This window comes from Triticum urartu, chromosome 2A (assembly GCF_056163025.1).
Source record: "Triticum urartu cultivar PI428250 chromosome 2A, HENAU_Tu73, whole genome shotgun sequence".
Classification (NCBI taxonomy): Eukaryota; Viridiplantae; Streptophyta; class Magnoliopsida; order Poales; family Poaceae; genus Triticum; species Triticum urartu.
The window spans coordinates 696,300,610-696,324,490 of NC_141874.1; the positions used below are offsets into that span (position 1 = coordinate 696,300,610).

General features: G+C 46.1%; 1 protein-coding gene and 2 pseudogenes across 2 annotated transcripts; 2 read left to right on the forward strand and 1 right to left on the reverse strand.

Moving 5' to 3' along the window:
- Window positions 1-3,208: 3,208 nt before the first annotated feature.
- On the forward strand, window positions 3,209-6,778 carry LOC125528380 (uncharacterized). Of its 2 annotated transcripts, none has more exons than XM_048692864.2 (5): window positions 3,209-3,634; window positions 3,771-3,952; window positions 4,937-5,260; window positions 5,504-6,145; window positions 6,251-6,778. In XM_048692864.2, exons 3-5 carry the CDS (start codon window positions 4,991-4,993, stop codon window positions 6,545-6,547), a joined length of 1,209 nt encoding a protein of 402 aa, XP_048548821.2. In that variant the 5' UTR covers window positions 3,209-3,634; window positions 3,771-3,952; window positions 4,937-4,990; the 3' UTR covers window positions 6,548-6,778. The 2 variants fall into 2 exon arrangements, with proteins under 2 accessions (XP_048548821.2, XP_048548820.2); XM_048692863.2 differs by having other exon boundaries at window positions 3,213-3,634; window positions 4,933-5,260.
- A 3,315-nt stretch (window positions 6,779-10,093) lies between these two features.
- On the reverse strand, window positions 10,094-12,529 carry LOC125528381 (uncharacterized; annotated as a pseudogene).
- Window positions 12,530-17,244: 4,715 nt separating this feature from the next.
- LOC147986873 (hydroquinone glucosyltransferase pseudogene) lies at window positions 17,245-19,543 on the forward strand (annotated as a pseudogene).
- The last annotated feature ends 4,338 nt before the right edge of the window (window positions 19,544-23,881 follow it).

Here is a 23,881-nt window from a genome sequence, read left to right on the forward strand (position 1 = left end):
AGGATAACGCATCACGGTCTCCTTGCTCTTAGCCTCGCTATGGCTCGCTCTCCATGATCCTGGTTACCTACAGGGACGAAAAATGCGGACAAGACAAGAGACAACTACGAAGCAATTTTATGTTACGCATACATCGGGGTGTAGGGCTATGCCTCAACTCGTGACCTTACCGAACTACTCACAGATGGAGATCAGATCACACGGAGAAATCATTGAAGAACACATCATGAAGATTGATTGATTGATAATATGTCTTACAATAGATGTCTGATGTGATACACGATTACAAAGTATGGCTAGTTGGATGAATGTTATATGGTGGTGGATATGGCGATGTAGATGGGAAATGACTGCAGCCAGGGTTTGATGTGGATGATGAAGATGGAGGTCTCGGTGATGTTATGTGTTGTTTCTAGCATTGGCCCCTTCACGGTATTTGTAGTGGCGGGTCAGAGGGCGCCCGTGGCAGGCCATCTGACCGCGCATACGACCACGTGCGGTCGTATGGAACGCATGTTTTCCTCTACCTCTTCCTGTGCGCCTCCCACTTGATTTTCTTTATCTCCTCTTTACTCATTTCCATGTATTGGCTTGATTTGGTCCATAAATAGCCCATTCCTGATGGAAACAAAATAAAGATAGGATATTTGCAATCCTTTATATTCATTAGTCATTAGTAGCAATATCGGAGCGAATATCTCGGTTTTTATGTAATATCTCAGTTTAAACTCAGGTTTGATGAGCGTAAAAATAACACTCATCAATGCCATGAGCAGGGTCTATCAAATAAAGGACACAATTTGGAGAAGGATCGAGGAGTACCATGCTAGCCATGTGGAGGTATGCTCGAACCGTAAAATCTATTCTTTCGCTCATCGTTGGAGTGTGATTCAAGACCAATTCAACCGGTGGTCCGGATGTGTTGATCAAGTCAACCTAGCATCGCTAAGTGGAGTGCCCAAGAACGAGTATGAGCCTGCCATTCAAGATCTGTATAAGCAAAGGAACACAAGAAACAACTCTGAATTCTTCATCTTGCATTGCTACAAGGTTCTTCTTGGAAATGAGAAGTGGATAAGAAGAAACTATGGAACACCATCTGAGAGGCAAAGACTTAACACCGTTGTTGTTGATGATGACTTGGTAGACAATCCATCCACTCATCAAGTCCGTCTTGATGGATAAAAAGTGCAAAGCTAGGCAATAAGAATGGCGGTGTCGGAGCATACAAGGAAGATGTTATTGTGATGTTGGAGGTAAAGAGTGCATTTCCGGCCAACCGGAAGGAGGAAAGATGATTCAATTTTACAGATGAATATGATGGAGGAGTATAAGTGGAAGGCAAAGGCAATGGTCGAGGAGATAAAGGTGTGAGCGGAATAAAAAAGACTTGAATTTGAGGTGCAAAGGCATGCATTGGAGGCCGAGGAAAAAAATTAAGAAGATTGAGATTGAGGAGCAAAGACTTGCATCGAAGGACGAATAATGTGCTATCATGTTCATGAATTCTAGCAACACGCATGAGAAGGCAAGACAATATTGAGAGTTAACTCGTGTGGACATCTTGGCTAAGTTTGGTGGTGGCGAGGACAATGGTGGTTCCTGCGGTGATGATGCAATTACATGACCCCTTCTAAACTATGATGGCTTTTGGACCACCCATATTTGGTGATTTTTCTGAATGAACTTTTTCATTCGGTGCCTTTGTGCAAGAATTATGGCTATGTATTAGTTGTTTGTTGGATTTTGATTAAGTTAACTTATGCTTGTAGTTGAATTATGATGTGGTGTATTTCTATTCTTGATAACTGAATTATGATATAGTGCATTTCAATTATTTATGTTTGTTTTAAAAGGTGCTTCATTTGTTTGAGTTGTGTGCATAAACATTTTGATGAATTACCAACAGAAAATTGGTGGATAAAATTTTAGCGGTGAAGGTATATTAAAAAAATTATTCTCCAAAAAATATGTTTTGGATATTTTTTTGGGGATTAAATTCTAAGGGTGGTTTGTGTGTGATAGCCTGGTGGTGTGGTGGGTGTGTGTGGCCTCGCAGCGAGCCCTTTGCGGGTGTTGGTCTTGCCCCTAGTGACCTTGGACGTGCATCCTCCAGCGTCCATGGTTTGCTGACATCTATACCGATGTGTCTCTAGTCCCAACTATCCAATAGCTTCATCCTTTCTAGCGTCATCGCCTAGCAGCATCCTGGCGGCTCTGGCCCCGACGGCTTGGAGCTACGCCCTCTCTAGCTCCTTGGTCGTCGGTGTCACCGGTCCCCGGCCTTCCCCTGCTCCGACTTTCCATGACTTGCCTCCTCCGAAATGATGTCCTCCTCCATGCATCACCTTGCACCAGATCCAATGCTTGTATGTACGGCGGTACCCGATGCCACCTTCCGGTAGCAGATGTAGCCCCACCCTCTCCTGCGGTGGCGGTTCTGATCAACAACTTTAATTCTTCATAGCTGGTTCCCGTTACGGTGGCTAAGGGATTACTCATACTTAGGCCAGGGAAAATCCCTGCTTGGATTGCCGATGCTCGGCAACGCTCGCGGGCGTCCTTTCCCTTTTTGGTGGCGCGGACAAGGTCTTTATTTTCGCCCCTCTTTAAGCTCAGGGGAACCCTAGGCCCGGTTATTCGGATCAGATGGCGACGATGTCACATCATCGTTCTCCTACATGAGGCGCCATCTTGCTCACTCGCGGCGTTCCCGTGGATGAAACCGGTGATGTTGAACGTCTTGTTGGTTCCACTTCCCTCTCTTGTTTGGGGCTTAGCAGGTTTAGTTGTGTTGTATCATTTGTTTGGGCGGAGCATCCCTTTTCTCTCTGCTTCGGACATCATGCCTTTTCGCATTCATGTTTGTGTCAAGCGTTGTATCCTCCGTACTCTTTTTTCTTCTATCAATAATGAAAAGGTATGCTTTTGGCGTGTACATGAAAAAAATAACCAAATGGGTGGCCTTAGCTTGCACATAGATACACATATCTAATATTTAGATGGCAAATAATCATTGGTTGTACCAGGAATAGTTTGCACTGTACAATAGAAGTGTAATAATCAACGACCACGAAATACAATACCCATTAGAATCCAGTCCAGCCATGATTGACCCCTCCACGGCTCTGGCACGCCTCACGCCCATCGCGCACGCCAGGTGCCCAACTCCCAAAGCCCCGGACGGACGGTCGCCATTGCCATTGCCCGGACGCATCTCCCCCGCCCCTCCTCCCACCGCTGCCACGCACCCATGCAAACCCACACGTACCCCCGCTGCCAACAGAAGTCCGTTCCACAGGCGCCGTGGCCTCCAGCCGGCACGCTCGCTTTCCGGGAGGCGCCCCCATCGAGATCTGCCCGCCCCCGCCCCACATCACGCCAGCGGTCAGCAGAGTACCCGATGCCCCCACCCCACTAGGGAGGAAAACCAGCGCACTCCAACCCCTCCCAGTGACCAGCTGCAGAGCCATCTGGTGCGGGCGAGATAACCACGCTGCTCCCTCCCCGGTCTCTCTCGCTCGCTGTCCACCTCCGCCCCCCTCCCCGCCTCCGCCCATTCTCCACCCCCCTTGTTCTCGCGATCATCTCCGGCTCCGACCCCGAGGTCCGGCGAGAGGGACGCGCGGCGCAGGTGATTATTTCTTTCCTCCTCGTTCCGCACTACCTACAGCGACGCGGCCGCGGCTGCGGCTGCTATACATATGTGCCCCCGCTCCGCTCCTGCTGATAGCTGTCCTCTGCCTCGCTTTTGCCGGTCGAGCTCGCAGTTTCTTGCTGCGGAGCTCGCCGCCCTCCGGACCAGAGGGGAAGCTCGCCGCCGGCGTGAGGGGCCGTCTTCCGCGCCCGCGTCCGTGCGTTGGGGGTGGCGACAGGGACGCGAGTGGGCGGGCTGCTTCGCCGCTGTTGCTTGTAGGTGGCGGTAGCCTCTGGAACACTCCCGCTGCAGCAGGTGAGAAGAATGTATTTTTTTTCTCTCTTCGCCTTTATCTTTTTCCTGGCTTTGTCCGTGATGTCATGGTCTTGAATGCAAGTGCGGCGTACTAGTCTTTTTGCGGTTCCATATGCTGATAGATATCCCTGCCTTTGTAGCAATCTCGAAGGAGCTCGTGCCACAAATTATTTCTTTCACTACAGAAATTCGTGTTAGAAAAAACAAACGAATAACCCTTGTAAAAATCATGAAATATGAGTCGCAATACTTAATATTGTTACTTGATATAGTACTCGTAGTATATATCATGATGGTGCACATGTTTTTCAGTTTCTGAAAACTAGTCGCTGACTCATGTCGATCTGTGGGGATAGGAGTAGGATAGGCGGTCAATACGCATTTTCTCCGCACGTCGTTTTCGCCTCGCGCACAATTGTTGAACGGAGAGATACATCGCTTTCGCGAACGCAAGCTCGTCTCCAGATCGCGAGGGTGGTCCTAGAAGAAAGAGTTGTTCGGACTCTGGACTGCAACCATGTGCATGTGTACCCCGCAAAAACAAAAAGAAGCATGTGCATGTGGTTCTTATGACTCCGCATCGATGTTTAGGAGACAAGCGTTGTACTCGTCGATGCAGCTCAGCCACTAGTTTTTCCTTCCCTTTTTGGGGACAAAAACACCCCAGTGGCATTTTATTAGGGATCAAATTAGAAATTCACTTCATCTGGACCAGTACTATAGTACACCCTTTTCCCTCTGTTCATTACTCCCTCCGTCCCATAATATAAGAGCGTTTTTGACTCTATACTAGTGTAAAAAACGGTCTTATATTACGAGACGGAGGGAGTAATGTATAAGACGTCGATTTGAATTGCCAAAACGTCTTATATTAATGAACAGACGTAGTAGTAGTTTCTAGTTTGTTAACTTAAATTAGTTAAATTAAAGGATTTATATATATCATTTATCTGAATTTGTTTGCCTTTTTTTTTCAAAAGGCAGGTCCAACAGTTTGTATATTTGGAAATACAAATAGCCAAAGTAGGCGTGGTCAGCATGCAGTCATATTGGCCGCCGTTCATCCCTAACGCCGCCATGGAGAAGCCGGAGATGCATTCCTTGTACAGCGATTTTGCACATATATTTGACATGTCAACAGAGAATGCGAGGCTGGGCTGCTACATCGCTCCCAAAATGGGGCACCTGCCTGTCTTGTTGAAACGCTCTGTCCTCCTTACTGGAAGCGCAATTTTGACCATTATCATCCGCTACAGAGCTCTGCTGGACAGATGGATACTGCAAAAAGGCGCCGTCTCCCATTCCCAGGTTAGTAGCTCAATATGCATCAAGACTTCTTTAGTGTTCTATGAGAACCTCACCACTCCTTTAAGAAAAAAGGGAAACGGGGGAAGAACCCCCGGCCTCTTCATCGATTGATGCACGCAACCTTCGATTGTTGCAAAGTTTCAAGATCCAAACATTTGTTTCCTTTTCCTTTAAATGAGCATTACATGTATATTTTTTTGTTTATCTCACCTAAATCAGGGTTCTCACTCCTCAATGTGGCAGGGTGCACCTGTTCAGTCCACCATGATGTTGCGATCCTGTTGGCAGTGTAGACCCCTGCCTTTGTTTGTCGGCATTGGTGTTCTGATGGCAAGGCTCTGTAGTTACATTACCATTCAGAGTCATAACAATAACCGGCAAGTCATCCGCGGCATTGAAACTAACCTTCAGGGTGATTCGATCATTGAGAGTAACAAGTCGTGCAGTCAGCAGTCCGTCCTTCCAAGTTTGCTTGGTAGCAAGTACGATTACGTCCGTTTGCTGCTTCATTGTATTTGTAGCACCGCCATTTTTAAGGCGCATGCGGCGCCAAAGGTGGTCAGCTTCAAGGGATGGAACATACAAAAGAACTATGATTTCAGCGCACTTGGGAGCATCGTGGCAAAAAATGGACATTATCTGACTTATGTTGGAGCACTGGTGACTCTGCAGATATTTTTGCAGATGAACAGAGTGAACACTACCACTTCACTCCTGCCAATGCTGATTCAGACAACAAGCTCCAGGAGCAAAGCTGCAGTTTTCAGCAAGGTGGTGATAATTCTGGTGAACTCATGCGGCATTCTTGGATCCGCCTTCACGACAAAACACCACGGTCGCGCGGCAACGTTAACCGTCAGCGTTGTCCTAATGGTGTTTTGCCAGGTAACTATAACTAACCAAGAGGTCCAAACTCTTATGCTGGTCCAGTTAACATATATCCATCGCAAACTGCTGACATGAACCATTACTGTCATTTTCTGTTGCAAGATGGCGATTCCGTTGATCGTCGAGTTCCACATCGGGTTTGGCGGCGCAAGCCGGATGCCGGGAGGGTACACCGCTGCCATGTTCTTGCTCACCTGCGCCGTCTCCTGCGGCCTCAGCTGGTCATGGGGCTCCATGTTCTGCGCCTTTCCTGGCAAGAAGGTCCACTCAGCAGGTCAGCTCTTGGGCATGGCTCTGAATTTGGCCCTCTGCTACGCCCAGATGCAGTTCTTCCTCATGATGCTTTGGCGGCTGAAGAACGCCATCCTTGCCTACTATGCCATGTGGATTTGGTCGTGATTAAATTAGGTTCTGCACATAAACCACGGCTAGACGGTAGCCCCGTGGAGTAGTTCAGTGGATCTGAATCTGTTTTTTTTTTCTTTTTCTTGGGACATATTTTTGTATAGTTTTTGTATAGTTCTCCTGTAAGCTTGCAGGGGTCCTATCTGTAGTAGATCGCACTGTCTATATATGTAAATAGATGCATAAGCGCGCTTCGCTGCTCTGATCTTCGATGTGGTGATTTTCTCTTCTCCTGGTGGATCGCTATTGCTAGCTAGTTTTCGATGGACCGTTAATTTTTGTGGGCGTTTTCTTGCTGGGATAGGCACTACCATTTCCAAATTGTTATGACCAACACACCGCAGCAACTCACACTGCAATCCGGGCCCCACTCCTAACGGAACGAGATCCTCTTTTTTTTTTTTTTGAACTGCATGCCATCGGATGAGGCATCTACGGGCGCTAGACATCGACGTCCCTCTGCAGTAGTTGCTGCTACGTTAGGGGATCTCGTCCTCCTAACTACCCACGCACACGTCAGCCAGTAGAAACCCCTTCTTTGGTTGCCAGCTACGTACTTTGCTTCAGGCCCAACCGTGTTGGTGTTCCATTTTTCACTTTCATCAGTTACGGTTATAACTCTGCTAAAAAGAAATCAGTTACGGTTATAACTGACAATATGTCATCCTACTCCACATGCGTGACATGTTGCTACACGTTCACAAGGCACCAAAAGGATTCACCGCTCATGTGAAAAACTGAAACCAGCTAGGTGTAAAATAGGAAGACTGTTTGGTTATGATGGTCAGCTCAGTTAAACCCGTATGCCAGCGGCGTTAAACCCGGGGGAAACCCTTAGCAGCAACGTCGTCATCGTCGCGTCCCTTTTTGGAGGTGTTGATTGGTACCGGTGCTTCGAAGGGTGGGCGATTTCCGATGGATGCAGCGGCCACGAGGCTTCTTCGTTTTTTGTCAATCCACCGTTGTCGGCATTTGTTTCTCTTGTATTTTCTCTTTCTTTTCTTTTGGGCGTGACCGTGCTGCTTCCGCCCCAGCATCAATCGTTGGCTGTCTCGGTTGGTTGCTTTGTATACAAAAGTGGGGGAAAACCCTTTTCGATAAAACACACAAAATGACACTCATGACTGCGACGCAAGAAAATGTATTACTCCGTCCATGCGCGCGCGTCTCCTTTGTTTATGATGAAGACGAGAGCAAGTGAGTACCTTTTTTTTGTGTGGCTAGATGACTAAACTGAAGCTTGACAGCCTCCATCCATGAACCAAGGCCAACGGAACGGAACGGACTGAAAAGGCCCTAGTCTTCTGACGTCTTCTAGCTTCCGTTTTCTTTTCCGCTTCTCTTCAATTTCAAGCAAGCTTATCTTCCAGAACACATCCCAATGCGTGGGAGGAAAGTGCGGAAAGGATGTGAGCGGCCGCGTCATATGGATAGCAAACCCAATCTCGTCGATCCCCGGCCTGGCCTCGCCGGCCGCCAGAGGGAGGAGTCCGTCGACGCGTGCTTGAAAGCTTATTCCCTACCCTAACTGAAATGCAAGCCGACACCGATAGTTGACATCTCTTCTCCCATGTCGCCTGTTTCTCGCTCGCTCTGTTCCAGAGTGGGCGGCGGAACGCGACGTCACTCGGTCACGGCTTGCTTGCAGACAATGGAGACCAGACCACCGAATTCCGAGTCTCCCACTCTCCGCTCGACCCCCTATAAATCTCCTTCCCAAATCATCCCCGTTCTCTCCATGCCCATCTCACCGACACTCGCCTCGCACCGGTTCAGTGGCCGTGCGTCCCCTCTACCCGCCGGATCTCGCAGCCGGCCGGGTGGGGCATCCACGTCGTTTAGAAGGCCAAGCTGCTCGCGCTCACCCTTACCTGGTGAGAAAAAGATTTGAGTCTTGTGCTTCTGTGTTTCTTGGTTGCTGGAAGTGATATGAGTTTTAAAAACAGTTTTAGTTAAGAGCCAGTGCAGCTATGTAATTTCCAGCAGGATGCAGAGAGAGCGACAGATACTTTTAACTGTTTCGGATTTAAGCTACATGTACAGATATGAAGTGAGCATTAGTTCTATTATACAGGACTGAAATTTTACCATTAGTGGTGTGTGATGCGGTTGTGTCAGTGTATACATGCACAGAGACACAAGAACACTATTGTTTTCTTTTCAGGTTTCAGCATGAGTACAGTGGTAGTACATCCTAGGTACCAGAGTTTGCGCTTATATGGCCAAGTGTGCTGCACATAGTAACGCGATCGGGTTAATAGCACTATATATATCATGTTACTGCAAAGACATTTCTCATCTAAGGTTAAACTGTTAGCACATACCGTATATGTATTTGTGTGTGTGGTTGCCAACTGAACAAATGCATAGAGCATATCCGATCGCTTGGTGTTCGAGTACCATACTTACCTAGTGCCATTTTCTGCTGCTGCAAAGCTATCTTAACCTGCTAGTATCATGTATATGGTCGCAGTGAAGACTGCTGTCAAACATCACATCTCCTGTAGTACAAATGATGTTTGACAAGTCAAATGAGGGTTCTCCTTGAAAGAACAACAGTGTTCTGACGCTTTCGTTTTTTATCTGAATGTATAGAAGGCCAATGTTGCACCTTTCAATTGCAATGAATGGTTTCAAATTGCGAAGAATCTTGCTACGTATGTTTTTAAAATCTACTTCAACTGACATAAAAAATACTCTGTTTCAGTATCCGTGAAAACCGAACAAGGCAGAGAGAGCAAGCGCCCGCACAAGATCGACAGACGACATGTGGCGGGGTTCGCTGCTGCTGCTGCTGCTGCTTCTGCTCGCGGCGGCCGCGGCCGGTGAACCGGCGTCGACGCTCATGGGCCCGTCGCATGAAGACAGGGGCCACGCGATGATCCTGCCGGAGACAGGGCCCCCGGTGCAGCGGTGGGCAACGGGTGTTAGTTTTAACCCTTACTATTTATGCATCTGCATATGTATTCTGGCTTTGCACCTAGGTTAGATGGTGATTGAGTGATTTGCCTTGTGGATGTACCCGAGTAGGAGTTCTGTTTCACTTTCACCAGAGGTGCAAAGCGTGAGTGACATCAATCAGGGAGGTTGGCCTGTGTCTGTGTGGTACGTACTTCCAAGGTTGTAAGCATATTTGTTTTAACAAGAGGAAAACGTCATGTGTGCACACACAACAAACACCTTTTTTTTCTCCGTTCTTGATAGAGTTGTGTAAAGTACAGAGCTATACCTGAGAGATTTGGCTTCAACAATTGGTACCAAAGAACAAATATCCCCCCCCCCCCCCCCCACTCCCCACGTCTCATGGGTCGCTCCTGCGACTCACATGCCCGTCTCCAGAAATTCGGGGCCCCGGGCGAAAACCAAAATGTGGCCCAAATTTTAATCAATTCACATAACAAAAGAACTAACATTCGCAAAGCATACTTTCACTTTATTATATAATTTCAAATCAGTTTATCCATACCTTATTTAGGCATATATCAAATATTAAAGCTAGAAAGGTAAAGGGATAGGAAAGCAATAAACTAACCAGTAACCTCATGTTCTACCAAAAAGAAGCATCCGTCTGGTATTTCTTGAAATAAAATCTTCAATCATATCTTCGTACTTTATCTTCTCCAAGACATCATTTTCAAGTGCTATTGTCGCCAATCCATTAAGTCTTTCTTGTGTCATAGTAGAACGCAAGTAGGACTTCAACAACTTGAGTTTAGAAAAACTCCTTTCAGCAGATGCAACCGTTACAGGAATGGTCAACAAAATTTTGTATGCAATAACAGCATTAGGATAGATTGTGGAGCGCTTCTTCAAATAATTCAGAATGTCAAGAGGACCCATTGATTTATGAAGTAAATCCTGGATGAAAATTAGCTCACAACACAATTCAAGTCCATCAATATCTGTATGTTCTCCACTCTTAAGTGCATCTTCAAGATTAACACAAGCAGCCATCAAACTCTTGTCATCTAGTGATCGCAGACTATCTGAAGTAAACAAGAAACCAAATATCTTTTCATACCCCTCATATATTGTTCAAATCTAATGGTAAGTGAAGTTATAGCTTGATCAACAACACGTATAAAATAATTGACCCTAAATGACTCCTCTGCAGATTGTGAGTCGATAGATGCATCATCTTCACCCTCATCAAATTGTTTTTTCCTTTTGATTTTACGCTTGGTGCGGAACTCTGGATGAATATCCATCTCCACTGCAATTTTTTTGGCAACTTCCAATGCTTTTGAAAAGCCGGTTTCTCTACACTTTTTGAAAAAGGAAAGCAAGCCTTTTACAGATTCAATTGCAATATCAATAAGCATATCCTTTGACTGTAACTCTTTGCTAATCAAATTAACAGCGGATAATATTTCATACCAGATGATGATTGATACTAAAAAAATCAAAGCCACCAAGTTCATTCTCCGCCAATGATTGAGCTTCACTTTGTGTCGAAGAATCTTTATCACTTTCAGCCACCTGTAGTAAGGCCTCCCTTATTTCCGGTAGCTGAAACCTTATAGCCTGAACACTATCAACACGACTCTCCCAACGAGTAGATGATTATGACTTGAGAGTCAATCCTGGTATGTTATCTTTGAGAATTTGCCATCTCTTAGTAGAATTAGCAAATATTGTACAAATACGCTGGATAACTCCAAAAAAATCCGTTGCTTTACGACAAGACTTTGCCATATCACATAGTGCCAAATTCAGACTATGGCAACCACAAGCTGAATAAAAGGCTCTTCGGTTTATTTCCAACACTTTGTTTTGTACTCCTTTATTTTTTTCCTTTCATATTCGACCCATTATCATATCCCTGACCTCTCACATTGTCCACATCAAGGTCAAGACTCTTCAATTCCTTCTGTAAAACATCAAACAATCCTTGCCCGGTGGTATCATTCACATCCAAAAAACCTAAGAAGGATTCTTCAATGCAAAAAGAATCTGGAGATGCATCAACATACCTAATTATCAAAGACATTTGTTTTTCGTGGCTTGCATCAGGAGTACAGTCAAGTATAACTGAGAAGTACTTTGCTTCTTCTACCTTCTCAATGATTTTCAACTTGATTGCAGCAGCGAGCAAGTTGATTAACTCATTCTGTATGGAGGGACCAAGATAATGATCACGAATTTTATCATTCGTGATGCGGTCAACATGCTCTTTTATAACTGGGTTAAATTCAGCCAACATTTGAACAAGTCCTAAGAAATTTCCATTGCTGTCTTGGTACAACTTACTATTACTACCGCGGAATGCTATATTGTGTTCTGCAAGAAATTTAACAATCAAGAGGATTCTAAGCAAAACTTTTCTCCAATGTTCCTTTTCCTTCTCAAGTTCTCGCTGAGTAACTTTGTCAATTGTTTGATTCTTCTCCAACATAAGGCGCAAGTCATACCATGTAGTCATATTTGTGACATGTTCTCTACTAGTTTCATGCTCTTTAAGTCTATAACCAAGATGAGCCCAGTCACTGAAACCTTCATTTGCTAACTGCCCTCGCACGAGCCCTTTTCTTAATAATTTGCAGCAAAAACAAAATACCTTGTCAAGATCTTTGCTGTACACAAGCCATTCTGTGTCACACTTTTCCCAATTTGAGAGAATTCTAGTATATGATACTGCAGAAAACCTTCTAGACAATTTGTCCTTTTTACCATGCTGAATAGATGAGTCTCTTTTAGGGCCCTTTTGCACCAAAACATCTATAATTTTAGGATCAAGTGCATCCCAATTTCTTGGATCAAATATATCAAACGGAAAAGGATATTTGATGTCATCAGCATATTATCATCACCGGTGGTATTAGCGTTATCACCTTCATTGGCAGTATCAACATGATCACCCCCATCGGCAACATTATCATCACCCGCTTCTTCAGCAATACCATCATCAATTTCTGCATCATGAGCCTCAACCTCTGTGTCATTGTCATCATGACCATCATCTACATTAAAATCCATAGTTTGATTTTTCGAATCAAGTCGGGGTACTCTCACGACATATCCATCGAGGGAACCTGTTTGAGATCGAGCCTCACGATCTAGTCTTTGTTTCTTCTTATGCTCTGAAGCACCAGAATCATGCTTCCTAATTCTAGTAGACATGATGAAGATCCAAGAACAAAACCTAACAAAATTACAAGTGATCAAACAGAATGTAATTAGTTTAAAATAGTAACAACTAGATGACTAAATGTGTAGATCGTTCGAATACAAGAAAATAAGTTGGAAAAATAATCTTGGTCTTGAAGATTAAAACACACCGGGCGTCCCTGTTGACTGTTGCGTCTTCAGTCTTCACGGCAACTGAACTACGTCGGCACAATCAGATGATTAGATGATCAACATTCAGCAGATGGACGATGGGATCGCCGGATGGCCCGAATCAGATCGGAGCCAACTGAACTACGCCGGCACAATTGCTAGGGCATCGCCAATCGCGACTCGTGAATTGAACGATATGTATCTTTTTCTCATTCCTGAACCTCCAGGGCTTCCGCTCTGGCCATCGGGGTAATGGGATGTAGGCTGATTTGGGCCTCTAGCATTCCAGGGAGCCAGTACTACTGTTTTTTCCTGTACCTGTACGTACTAATTTTTTAGCGATCAAGTGAGCCAATGAAACGCATCTTTATATACTGGTTTTTTCTACGATGGGGGCCCCTCAATTTTGGAGGCCCTGTGCGGTCGCTCATTCCGCTCACCCTCATCGACGGGCCTGGTCCCGAACCGTCGCCCGTTGCCGGTCCCTCCAGCTCCGACGGGCTGCCTCCGATCTGATGGAGTCCGTGGGCATGACCCTTGTCCTGTTGGTAGCCCGTGTGGTTACTTATCTGGGATGCCCAGGAGGCCAGAGCTAGGGTTTGTCTCCGTACGGGTGAAAGGTGACGGCTTTGGGTCCTGTGGGTGACGGAGCTGCGCCGGTGCGGCGGCAGGGGTGGCCTGCTGCGTGCTTGTGGTCCATCGCCATGTGTGTGCTGGGTGAGGATGGATCCCCCTTGGTGTCCGGAGCGGCGGCTCACGGCGGCACCTTTCTGGCGGGTGTCGCTGTGCGGGTGCTTGTGTGTTGCCTTGGCCGTGTGGGCGGTGTGGTGGCTCATTCTGGGGGCGTCCATCATGTGGGTGTGGTCTTCGTTGCCACATGGCCTGTTTCGGGCGTTGTGTGCAACTTTCTTTAGCCGGCCATGGCCGTTGGATCTGGGTGGTGGGGGTTGAGTCCCGAGTGAAAGCTCTGCTCGACTATGTCGGTGCCGGTGATATCGATACTATTGTGTGCCGTTTTCCTCCTTGGAGGTGTCATCGTGGGTGACCCCATTCACTATGGGTTCTGGGTGAAAACCATTGGTCTGGGTGGTTCCAAACCGGACGGTGGCGGCGTTGTGGCGCCGTGTCCTCCTTGGAGGCTCCGTCTTGTGAGCAGGGTCCTAGGTTGCTGGTTGCTGGGGGAGTTTTGTGAACAACAGCTTCTGCTCGTCGTGTGCCGGATCCTTGCCTTGACGGTGGTGCTCTCATGCGGAGCTAGGTTCAGCGAGGTGATTGTGCTAGAAGACCTCCCTTTGGTGTCCTGGCCCTGGTCCCCATCCACGTTCTAGGGTGGTGAACACTCCATCGTCCGACGGTGCGGCGCCTCTCGAGCCGAGGCGAGGAGCTGGCGGCTCCTTCTGGCGATGGAACAAGATGGCGCTAGTCTGTTGGGCGCCCAGATGATGGCATTGTCATAACCCCCTCTGTCAGCTGATCTCCTTCGCGAGCCGGCTCCATTCGCAGCATTGGTCTTTCGAGCATGTATGAGGGCTCGAGTGTTTCATGTCTTGTTTTTAGCTTTGTTGCTGCTTCTGGACACCCATGTATCTTGCCGAGGCTCTTTCTTTGCTTTGTTCTTCTGTATTGTTTTGTACCGTTGGTTGGTTGTTGTAAGGGCTTCATTAATTTAAAGCCGGGCGTCAGCCTCTTTTTTAAAAAAACAATTGATATCAAAGCAAGGGAATGAAAAAGATGAGACCACGTAACGCTGTAGTGATTGGAGCCATGGTGACCAGTTACTCAATAGTGATGTCGGTGGCCGCAACGACGACCACGATAACAGCAACACCGGGCAAACTCCCATCGCCGACGTTAACGAAGACGAACTACTCGGCATGGGCGGCGAGGATCAAGTACCTCCTCCTATGAGTGAATGATGCATGGGTGCCGTTGACCACGAGAGCTCGTCCAAAGAGGTCGACGCGATGATCATCTCCCAGTTGATTGACGACATGACATTGTTGTGAGTTGCAGAGAAGGAAAAGTGATCGGTGCTATGCTCCATACATGTGGACGTGGGGAGCCAAATCAGACTTCACGTGAAGCGCCGCTACGTGCCGCGTGATGGGCACCCGAGGGAGCACGTTTTTTTATATGTTGTGTGTGCGGTTTTTTTTCCAGGTTTTTGAATTTTGCATTGTATTTCCTAGTTTTTTTTTGAAAAATATTGTTTTTTTAAGTTGAAAAAAATAATCATTGTTGTGAAGCACAACTGTGTTTTTTACATGGTGTGCTTCATGAAAGAAAAACAACGATATTTTTTTCACAATAAAGTACAACTGTGCTTAGTGAAGGCGGAGCACAATTGTGGTTCTGCGTGAAGCACATCCATACTTCCTGAAGAGTAAAAAAAATATAGTTGTGCTTTCGCGTGAGCACAACTGTACTTCTCTGAAAATGAAAAAGCACAAACTATGCTTTCAGTTTTTTCCGTTTTCGCTATTTTGTTTTTTCCAGCTTTTGGTTTCATTTTTTATGGTTTTCTGGTTTCTTTTCTATTTCTGATTTTTTTAAATTTCCTAGTGTTTTCGAGAAAAAAGAGATCATCCAAATAAAATAGGATGAGATCTTGTTTCGAAGATCTTGACGCGTGAAAAGCAATGTTGTAATACATTTCGTGATTTGTGTCTCACTTGTCACCACCAAAAAACGATGTGAGTAACCTTTGTAAAGGATACATAGTGATTTCGGGTAATTGGTCTCTTCTTTTTCATTCTTTGTTGCCCACAACCAATCAATTCATTTCCTCGTAAACTAATTCAGTGCATTAGTTGAGGTTTCCTGGAAAAAGTTTATTCATAGTATTGATGCATTTAGAGCCGTAGTATGTTGACACCAAATTTTGACACGGTATAAAACGTAATTAAGATGTCCCAAAATGATAAGGTTTTCAACATAAGAAAATTTCGCATCGCCGAATGGAACAACTGATGTTTAGGTCATCACCATCCGACCTCATCTTAAGGGCCGAAACGATGCTCAAAGTATCAAGGTTTTGTATTCCGAGTGTTGTTTGGCCGATTACTCCTCCAAGACGACCTTGGGTGAAGGAATGTTTTACATGAATTGTCTTCATCTCATCGAGCTAATTGATTTTGATATATTCGGCACTCAAGACGACCTTGAATCGAAAAACCTTCAACACAAAAAAAGTTTGTTTTGTCGAGCTGATTGATTTTGATATATAAATCATCTCACCTGGGGAGGCAAAACAAGATCTGAGTGAGTTTTCAATCGGGAAATCCGAATGAAAAGATGATGGACGATTGAATAGTTGTCAGCCGAGTGAAAAGTTTGCCATTTAAGTGAAAGGTTGTTGTCGAAATGAAGAAATCTAGTTGTGCAACCCGAGTGAAAGAACCTAATATCCGACTGGAGAAATTCAAATCCGAGTGTTATCGGCCAATCCGATCAAAAGCTAAAGATGGGCCCAAGCAGTTATCTAGATGGCCTTAAATGGAAAAGTGTTCAACACGAAAGTTGTGCGTATCGTCGAAACGATCATCTTTGTTTTTGGAGTCATCATAATCTTAGATAGGATGCAGCCTGCAAAGTCGTTATAAGACTCGGATAGTTCAGTCAGCCGCAGGACTGAGTTCGACTAGATGACCTCGTAGAGTATATAAGATGACCTTATTTGGAAAAGTGATCAACATACGATTGTTGGCCTCGTTGAGGCGCGCAAAATTGATGTTTGGACTGTCTCAATCCGAGGACATATGCAAATTCTACGATCCGCGCAAGGAGCAATATGGAAATCTGGGCCAGATTCAGACAAAATCTGAGTTGAACTAAAACTATGACTCTAAGACGTGAATTGACATAATTTTTAAGACATGAACTGGTGTAATTTTTTTTGTAAGGAAAGCCTAGATGAATCTTTTACTTGTACGGGAAGTCTAGCCGCCTCTTATATATGTTAGGGGTGACAATCGAACAAATCATTCTAGTGCTTTTTCATCTATGTTTTATCTCTACCTTGTTTTTCTCTCTTGGTCTTCGCTGTTTTTGAGTTTGAGAGCTGTGAATCCCAAGGCTTTAGGGGCGAGCTAATCGACCTAGGGCAGCCCATAGCCGCCGCGCTCTCTGACGGGGTCCCTCCCGGACATGCGGGGTTTCAGGTCTGAAAAGTACCCCCCAACTGTCCCACGTATCGCGCGGTCGGTTGGGTCTCTTTAGACATGAGCTGCGTTACATTACCCTGACATCGAGAGTACACGTGATGCATTCGGGTGTCAACATAGTGGGCAGTATAACGTCTAACTTAATTTTCTAGCAGAAATTAATGATTCAGTACAATAACCCTATTCATGAGCAGTGATGGCATTGCCTTTAGCGCGTATCATATCATTGAGTTTGGTAGGTACTGCTAACATACGACCTTGTGTACAAGCGCGCTGAAGTCCCTGGTGCAGCCGTGCAGTGTGCTCGGAAGGAAGGAATCGGGCCGATCGATGGAGTCGTTGGCCAACGCAGGAGCAGCATGCACCGAGCGCCTGGCGCCGCACGTCGTGCTGCTCGCCAGCCCGGGAGCCGGCCACCTCATCCCGCTGGCCGAGCTGGCGCGGCGGCTCGTCGACCACCAGGGCTTCGCGGCCACGCTCGTCACCTTCACCGACCTCTCCTCCCCGGAGGCCCTCTCCGGCGTCCCCGCCTGCGTCGCCACAGCCGCGCTCCCGCCCGTGCCACTCGACGACCTCCCCGCCGGCACTAGTATGAGTACCGTGCTTCTCGAGCTCATCCGTCGCTCCCTACCGAGCCTCCGCGCCCTCCTCCGCTCCGTCGGTGCCCCCCTCGCCGCGCTGGTGCCGGACTTCTTCTGCTCCGCGGCGCTGTCGCTCGCCGCCGAGCTCGGCGTCCCGGGCTATGTCTTCGTGCCCACCAACCTCACCACTATCGCCGTCATGCGCGCCGCTGTGGAACTCCACGAGGGCGTTCCACCCGGCGAGTACCGCGACCTCCCCGACCCTCTGGAGCTTCCAGGGGGCGTGTCGCTGCGCCACGCCGACCTGCCGGCCTCGTTCCAGAGCAGCGGCGAGTCGGTCTACGCGCACTTACTGGAGGCGGGCCGGTGCTACCGCCGCGCGGACGGCTTCCTGGTGAACACCTTCTACGAGATGGAGCCCGCCACCGTGGAAGAGTTCAAGCTGGCAACGGAGCGAGGCGCGTTCCCGCCCGTGTTCCCAGTTGGGCCGTTCGTCCGGCCGAGCATAATCTCCGACGAAGCCGCCGGCGCGTCCGCGTGCCTAGACTGGCTCGATCTCCAGCCGACGGGATCCGTGGTGTACGTCTCCTTCGGGAGCGGCGGGTCGCTGACTGTGGAGCAGACGGCCGAGCTCGCCGCTGGGCTGGAAGTGAGCGGCCACCGGTTCCTCTGGGTCGTGAGGATGCCAAATCTGGACGGTGGCAAGGACGGCCATGACCGTGACGACGACAACCCAAACCCGTTGGCGTGGCTCCCGGAGGGCTTCCTGGAGAGGACCAAGGACAAGGGGCTGGCCGTGGCGGCGTGGGCGCCTCAGGTGCGCGTGCTGTCCCACCCGGCGACGGCGGTGTTCGTGTCGCACTGCGGCTGGAACTCCACTCTGGAGAGCGTGTCGGCCGGCGTGCCGATGGTGGCGTGGCCGCTGTACGCGGAGCAGCGGATGAACGCCGTGGCCCTGGTAGGGAGCGCCGGGGTGGCGCTGCCGCTGCGTCCGCGGGAGGCCGACGGCGTGGTGGCGCGCGACGAGATCGCGGGCGCGGTGAAGGAGCTGATGGAGAGTGCGGAGAAGGGGCGCGCCGTACGGCGGCAGGCCGGGGACCTGCAGCAGGCGGCGGCGCGCGCGTGGTCGCCGGAAGGGTCGTCCCGCCGGGCGCTGGAGGAAGTCGCGGCCACGTGGAAGAAGGCGACGCTCGGCAAGGTGAAGTAACCGACGGACGCGCGCGCGAGCGGCAAATCGGTACTGCCTGTGTATCGATATCATTTAAACATGTTTAAAAATTCTGAAAAGAATCATGGATGCTACAACACATATGTCGATGACTCCTAAAAAATTCATATCCAAATTCAAAAAACACAAGGAGAAACAAAAAAGACAAATTCAGATGTGAATAATGTCATTTTCCTTGTGTATTTCGAATTCCGATATGAAATTTTTAGGGGTTGTCGACTAATGTGTTGTGAATATCCATGATTTTTTCAGATTTTTTTGACATGTTTAAATTTGAATTTCGCAAGTTTATATCACGTAAGGATTGGTATCATCGGTAATCCACTTCTGAGCCCAGGCTCAGCTGCACCCGCCCTGACGAAAAAAATTAAAACAAAAACTAAATTTTTTTCAAAAAATTCCAATTTTTTGGGGTGGTAGATAATTTGATGCATGAGGTTCGTTCCAATTTTCAAATTATTTGGACATCTGAGCAGCTCACGGCAAAAAAGACAAATTCGGGGTTTGTAAAAATTTTAACTGTTCACGCACTGTTATGACCCAATTTATCTTTTTTGCTGAGAGCAACTCAGACGTCCAAATGATCTAAAAATTAGAGCGAACCTCACGCATCAAATTATCTACCACACAAAAAACATTTAGAATTTTTTAGTATTTGTTTTGATTTTTTTCCTGATCGGGTGCAGATGAGCCTGGGCACTGAAACACCGCACTCAAATAAAAAAGCTTGTCTGACCGACCGACGATGTATGTTTTGATATTTTTTTTCTTTCCTGTGAACGCGGTGTCTGTTTTATAGTAATTGTTTTTCCCAAATAAAAAAGCTTGTCTAACCGACTGACGACGCCGACCAGTAACAAGATCACCATTCATCCCTTGCACTGCAATGGGCTGGAAAAAAAAGCTCGAAGCTCGCGAGCTAAATAATTAGCTCGTGACTCGGCTGGAATTGACTCGAACTCGAACAATAACGAGTCGAGCCGAGATTTAGTTTAAGATCGTTTATAGACCGAGTTAAACGAGCCGATTTCACGAGTACCCGTGTAACTCGTTAGACTCGCTAAAAAATGATTATTTTTTAGGGTAGTAAAAAACAACCACTAAACACCTTGTGTCCCAGCTCAAGGCCTAGCCACAAGGAGACTCACATGTGTACGTGATCATATATGTACATTTTAAATTCTCAGATAATATTTTTATCGTATTTGTAAGGTTTTATGTACATATCTTTAACGAGCTAAACAAGCTAAACGAGTCAGCTCACGAGTTATACGAGTCGAACCAATCTTGAATTTGAGCTCGTTATCGTAACGAGTTGAGTCGAGCTAACTCGTTAATGAAACGAGCTTTAGCGAGTCGAGTCGAGTGTCTCGAATTCCACCCCTAGGATCATGGAGGGACTCTACAGTTTAGAAGAGATTGAGTTAATCTAAACAGACTCTAATAGTAACCACCAACAACCTAACTATATGTGCTATATTATACAGTGCTCCGTATTTATTAATACCGTCCATTAATCTCAATTTCATTACGCTTGGATTTTTTCTTGTGGGCAATGCATTTGTGAAGTCATCCGCAATTTGATCCTTTGAATGCACAAAACAGATTTCTAACTTAAAAAAATGAAAGCCAATTTCGATATGTTTGCTCCTTGCATGAATGACTGGATTATCAAATAAATATGTGGCATCAAAGATTGTCACACCAAAGACATGGGGCTTGCTCATTATGTATTCCAAGTTCTTGCAGCATGGATTGTATCCAAATAATTTATGTTGTTGCATTTGTCAATACTTTCTATTTTGCTTCTGTATTTGACCTTCAAACGGTAGCATGTGTTTTTTGCACACCAGTAGATTAGATTGGGGCCAAAAAAACACTGCAAAAACCACCTATTGATCATCTACTATCAAAGCAGCCTGCCTAATCAGAATCAGAGAATTCACTAATAAGGGTAGATGATGATTTGCTAAATGTCAAACCAACATTTAAAGTATTCTTAACAGTCTGACTATGCATTTGGTAGCAGCCCAATGTGTTGTAGTGGGTGCATGAAAAAACCGACATACTTTATTCATAATGAAAGAAATATCAAGTCTCATGAGTGTTAGGTACTGAGGTCAAGACATTCGAATCTGACCGACGTGGGTATTGGTGAGGGCTGCACAGGCGGGGCGCATTGCGAAAAGATGAGAAAAATGAGGGAGGGAGAAGGGTAGTCGAGGAAAGAACGGTTCAAACTTTGGATGGTAAATAATGTGAAGCAGCAGATAAATTCTTATTCCAGTTAGTCAACGATTAAACTTGGTGTCTAGAGCAGTCTTGTTCTCTTCACATCCCCATGTATCAAGGGAGTCCCTTCGAACTGTCTTGTATGCTTGTGGCTGCTACACAGTAAAGTGTCTAGACTGGTTTTCGCTTAAATGTGGAAGAGAAGTTGGATAAAAAGAGAGTAGAATGATTTTTTTTTGTGATGCAGGAAGAAAGGGATCACTTCTCCCACTTATTGTAGACTTAAGAGAAGCGAAAGTAGGAGGAAGCCTAGGAGGGCCATCTGAGCAAAAGCTCAGAAATCGACGAATTCACTGCTTATATCTCTGGCTTGCTAGTAGGTCATTTCATATAATCTAGGACCCCAATGTTAGGCGATTCACCCAATATTAGGGCCCTTTATTCGTTCTCTAGTGGGCCGAATGACCAGTCAACCCTTTCATCTGTTGGGGGTTGCGGGAGGAGCGAAGGATCCAGCCAGACATCGTGGGAAAAAGTGGGGTAGGACCAAAATAGTATACTTTTTCAATAAAAATGACATTAACAAAAATAAAAATAAAAAACTGATGCAAGAAAAGACAAAAGAGAAAAAACATAAATTACAACTGCCACGCCCTATTATATATAATACCATGGTATACTTTAATAAAATGTTTTAGCTATATAAGTCCAATAAATTTGCCATGGCCCAAACACAATTTCGTTTTTATGAAAAACCAAAATTCAACCCTCTTAATAATTAAAATTCCATCCTCTTAATAATAAAGTCTCATGCTCCCAAGTAATAAAACTACCATCATGTTAGTAATAAAATGGTCATCCTCTTAATGATAAAAATTCCGTGTTATTAATAATAAAAAATACCATACTATTAATAATAAAAACTTCCATCCTATTAATAATAGAATTCCCATGTAATTAATAATAAAAAATGTCATGTTATAAATAATAAAAAATGCCATGCGCTTAACTACAAATGCTACCATCTTAAATAATAATACAAATGCCATGTTATTAATTATTAAAATGTCATACTCTTGATAATAAAATTTCCATGTGAGAAAGTAAAAAACCAAAACCAAAATTGCCATGTGTAAATGACAAAAAATCCCAAAGCTTGCAATGGGGCCATTACAAAAATACCTAAAAAATGCCATCTGTTGAAAGGCAAAAAATGTCATGGTTTAAACCAAAAGAAATTGCCATGCTACCAATAATAAAAAAATGCACATGGAAAGTTTAGAAAAAAAAACCATCCAAAAAACAGGGATTTTTGTTTGTTCATGGAAAAAGGGGCATTTGGAATTTTTAAAATGAAAAACGAATAAAAAGATTTTATCTTCGAATACATAAAGTTGTTTAAGCATAAGTGTTCACAAAACCGCTTCAATCGAGGTGATAAGAGCATCTCTAGCAGACCCCATATAACGTCGACCCGCAAAACGCATTTACAGTTCGCGAAAAAATGGCTTTGCAGGGCAGCGCGGACGGCCGCAGAGTCAGACCCCGCAAAACGGACCCGTAAAAAAGATATTCACGGAATGTGCTCTTTTACGGGTCGGCTTTGCGGGGTCTGCTCGGGCGCCGCTCCCGTCGGCCCGCAAATCCGAAATTTACAATTCAATTTCACACATGAAAATATATTTCTTTGCTTTTTTATTTTCTTCAACGACATTGAATACATAGTAATTCACCAAATCTTTGCTAGAATAGTAAGACCAAATAAAACAAGAACCATAATTATACATTTTAGAAGATATCCAACTTCCATATATAACTGCTCCCACTAATTGGACCAATATTTTCTTCATGCATTCGTTGTTGATCTGCGGATTCTTGATTGCATTCTCCATTCTTTTTCTTTGGTTCTAAAGAAGTAGACGTTGTTTCCCCTCTATTTTCTTCTCTAATTGCACATGCAGCCGCATCATTAGCCTCAATTCTACTAAGGAGTGCACGAACATCTATTAAGTTCCTTTCTATCAATAAATCAATGTATTCTCATTCCCAAAACTAAAATGAGCATCCATCTTCCTACACACATGATGATGTTCAAAATGAGCTATCGCAATTGAACCAAAGTATACGGTGACAAAGCCGAATGAAAACAACATATACCCCATCGTTTTCGCATTTGAAGAACACCCATCCGGGGTGCTTCTGTGTGCCAGAAGTTAGTCGTAGCACTGTCCGCGTGCAGTCGTCGCACTGTATGAGCGGCATCGGCCAGCCGCTGCGCGAGCGCCGAGCCCGGCGGACGGCCGGCCGAATCCCTGCCGGCAAACCAGCGGCAGCAACTACAAGACGAACCCGTACCTGCATGCGGCGATGGGGCTTTACCGGGGCAGCGCGGGTGCTCCGCGACCAATCCATGGCTTGGTGCAGCGACCGTCGGCCGGAAAAGCCAAATCCGGCCGCCTGCGTCGAACAGTCGCCGATCTGCAACTTTCCGGCCCGCCGACGCAGGAGGAAGTGGCGGAGGGCAACCTCGGGCGTGTGGCGGCCCTCCGGCGTGATCCCACCAACTACTTTGGCCAAAATCGTAGGCAGCGACCCGACGGCGGGGCGAGGGGTAGAGGGGCGGCGGTGGGTGGGGAACGGGCCGAGGGGCGGAACCCGTGTTTCCACGGGTTGGGACTGGAATTATGCCGCGTCCCGCAAAAAAAATTATGGATCGGATGCATTCGTGCCAACACGTAATTTAACGGTTATTTTACGGGTCGTGACTTTTTAGGAGGTCTGCTAGAGATCCTCTAAGCGTGCAGCCATTCCTCAAGAAGGTTTGGGTTTGAGACCCCCACCTCGT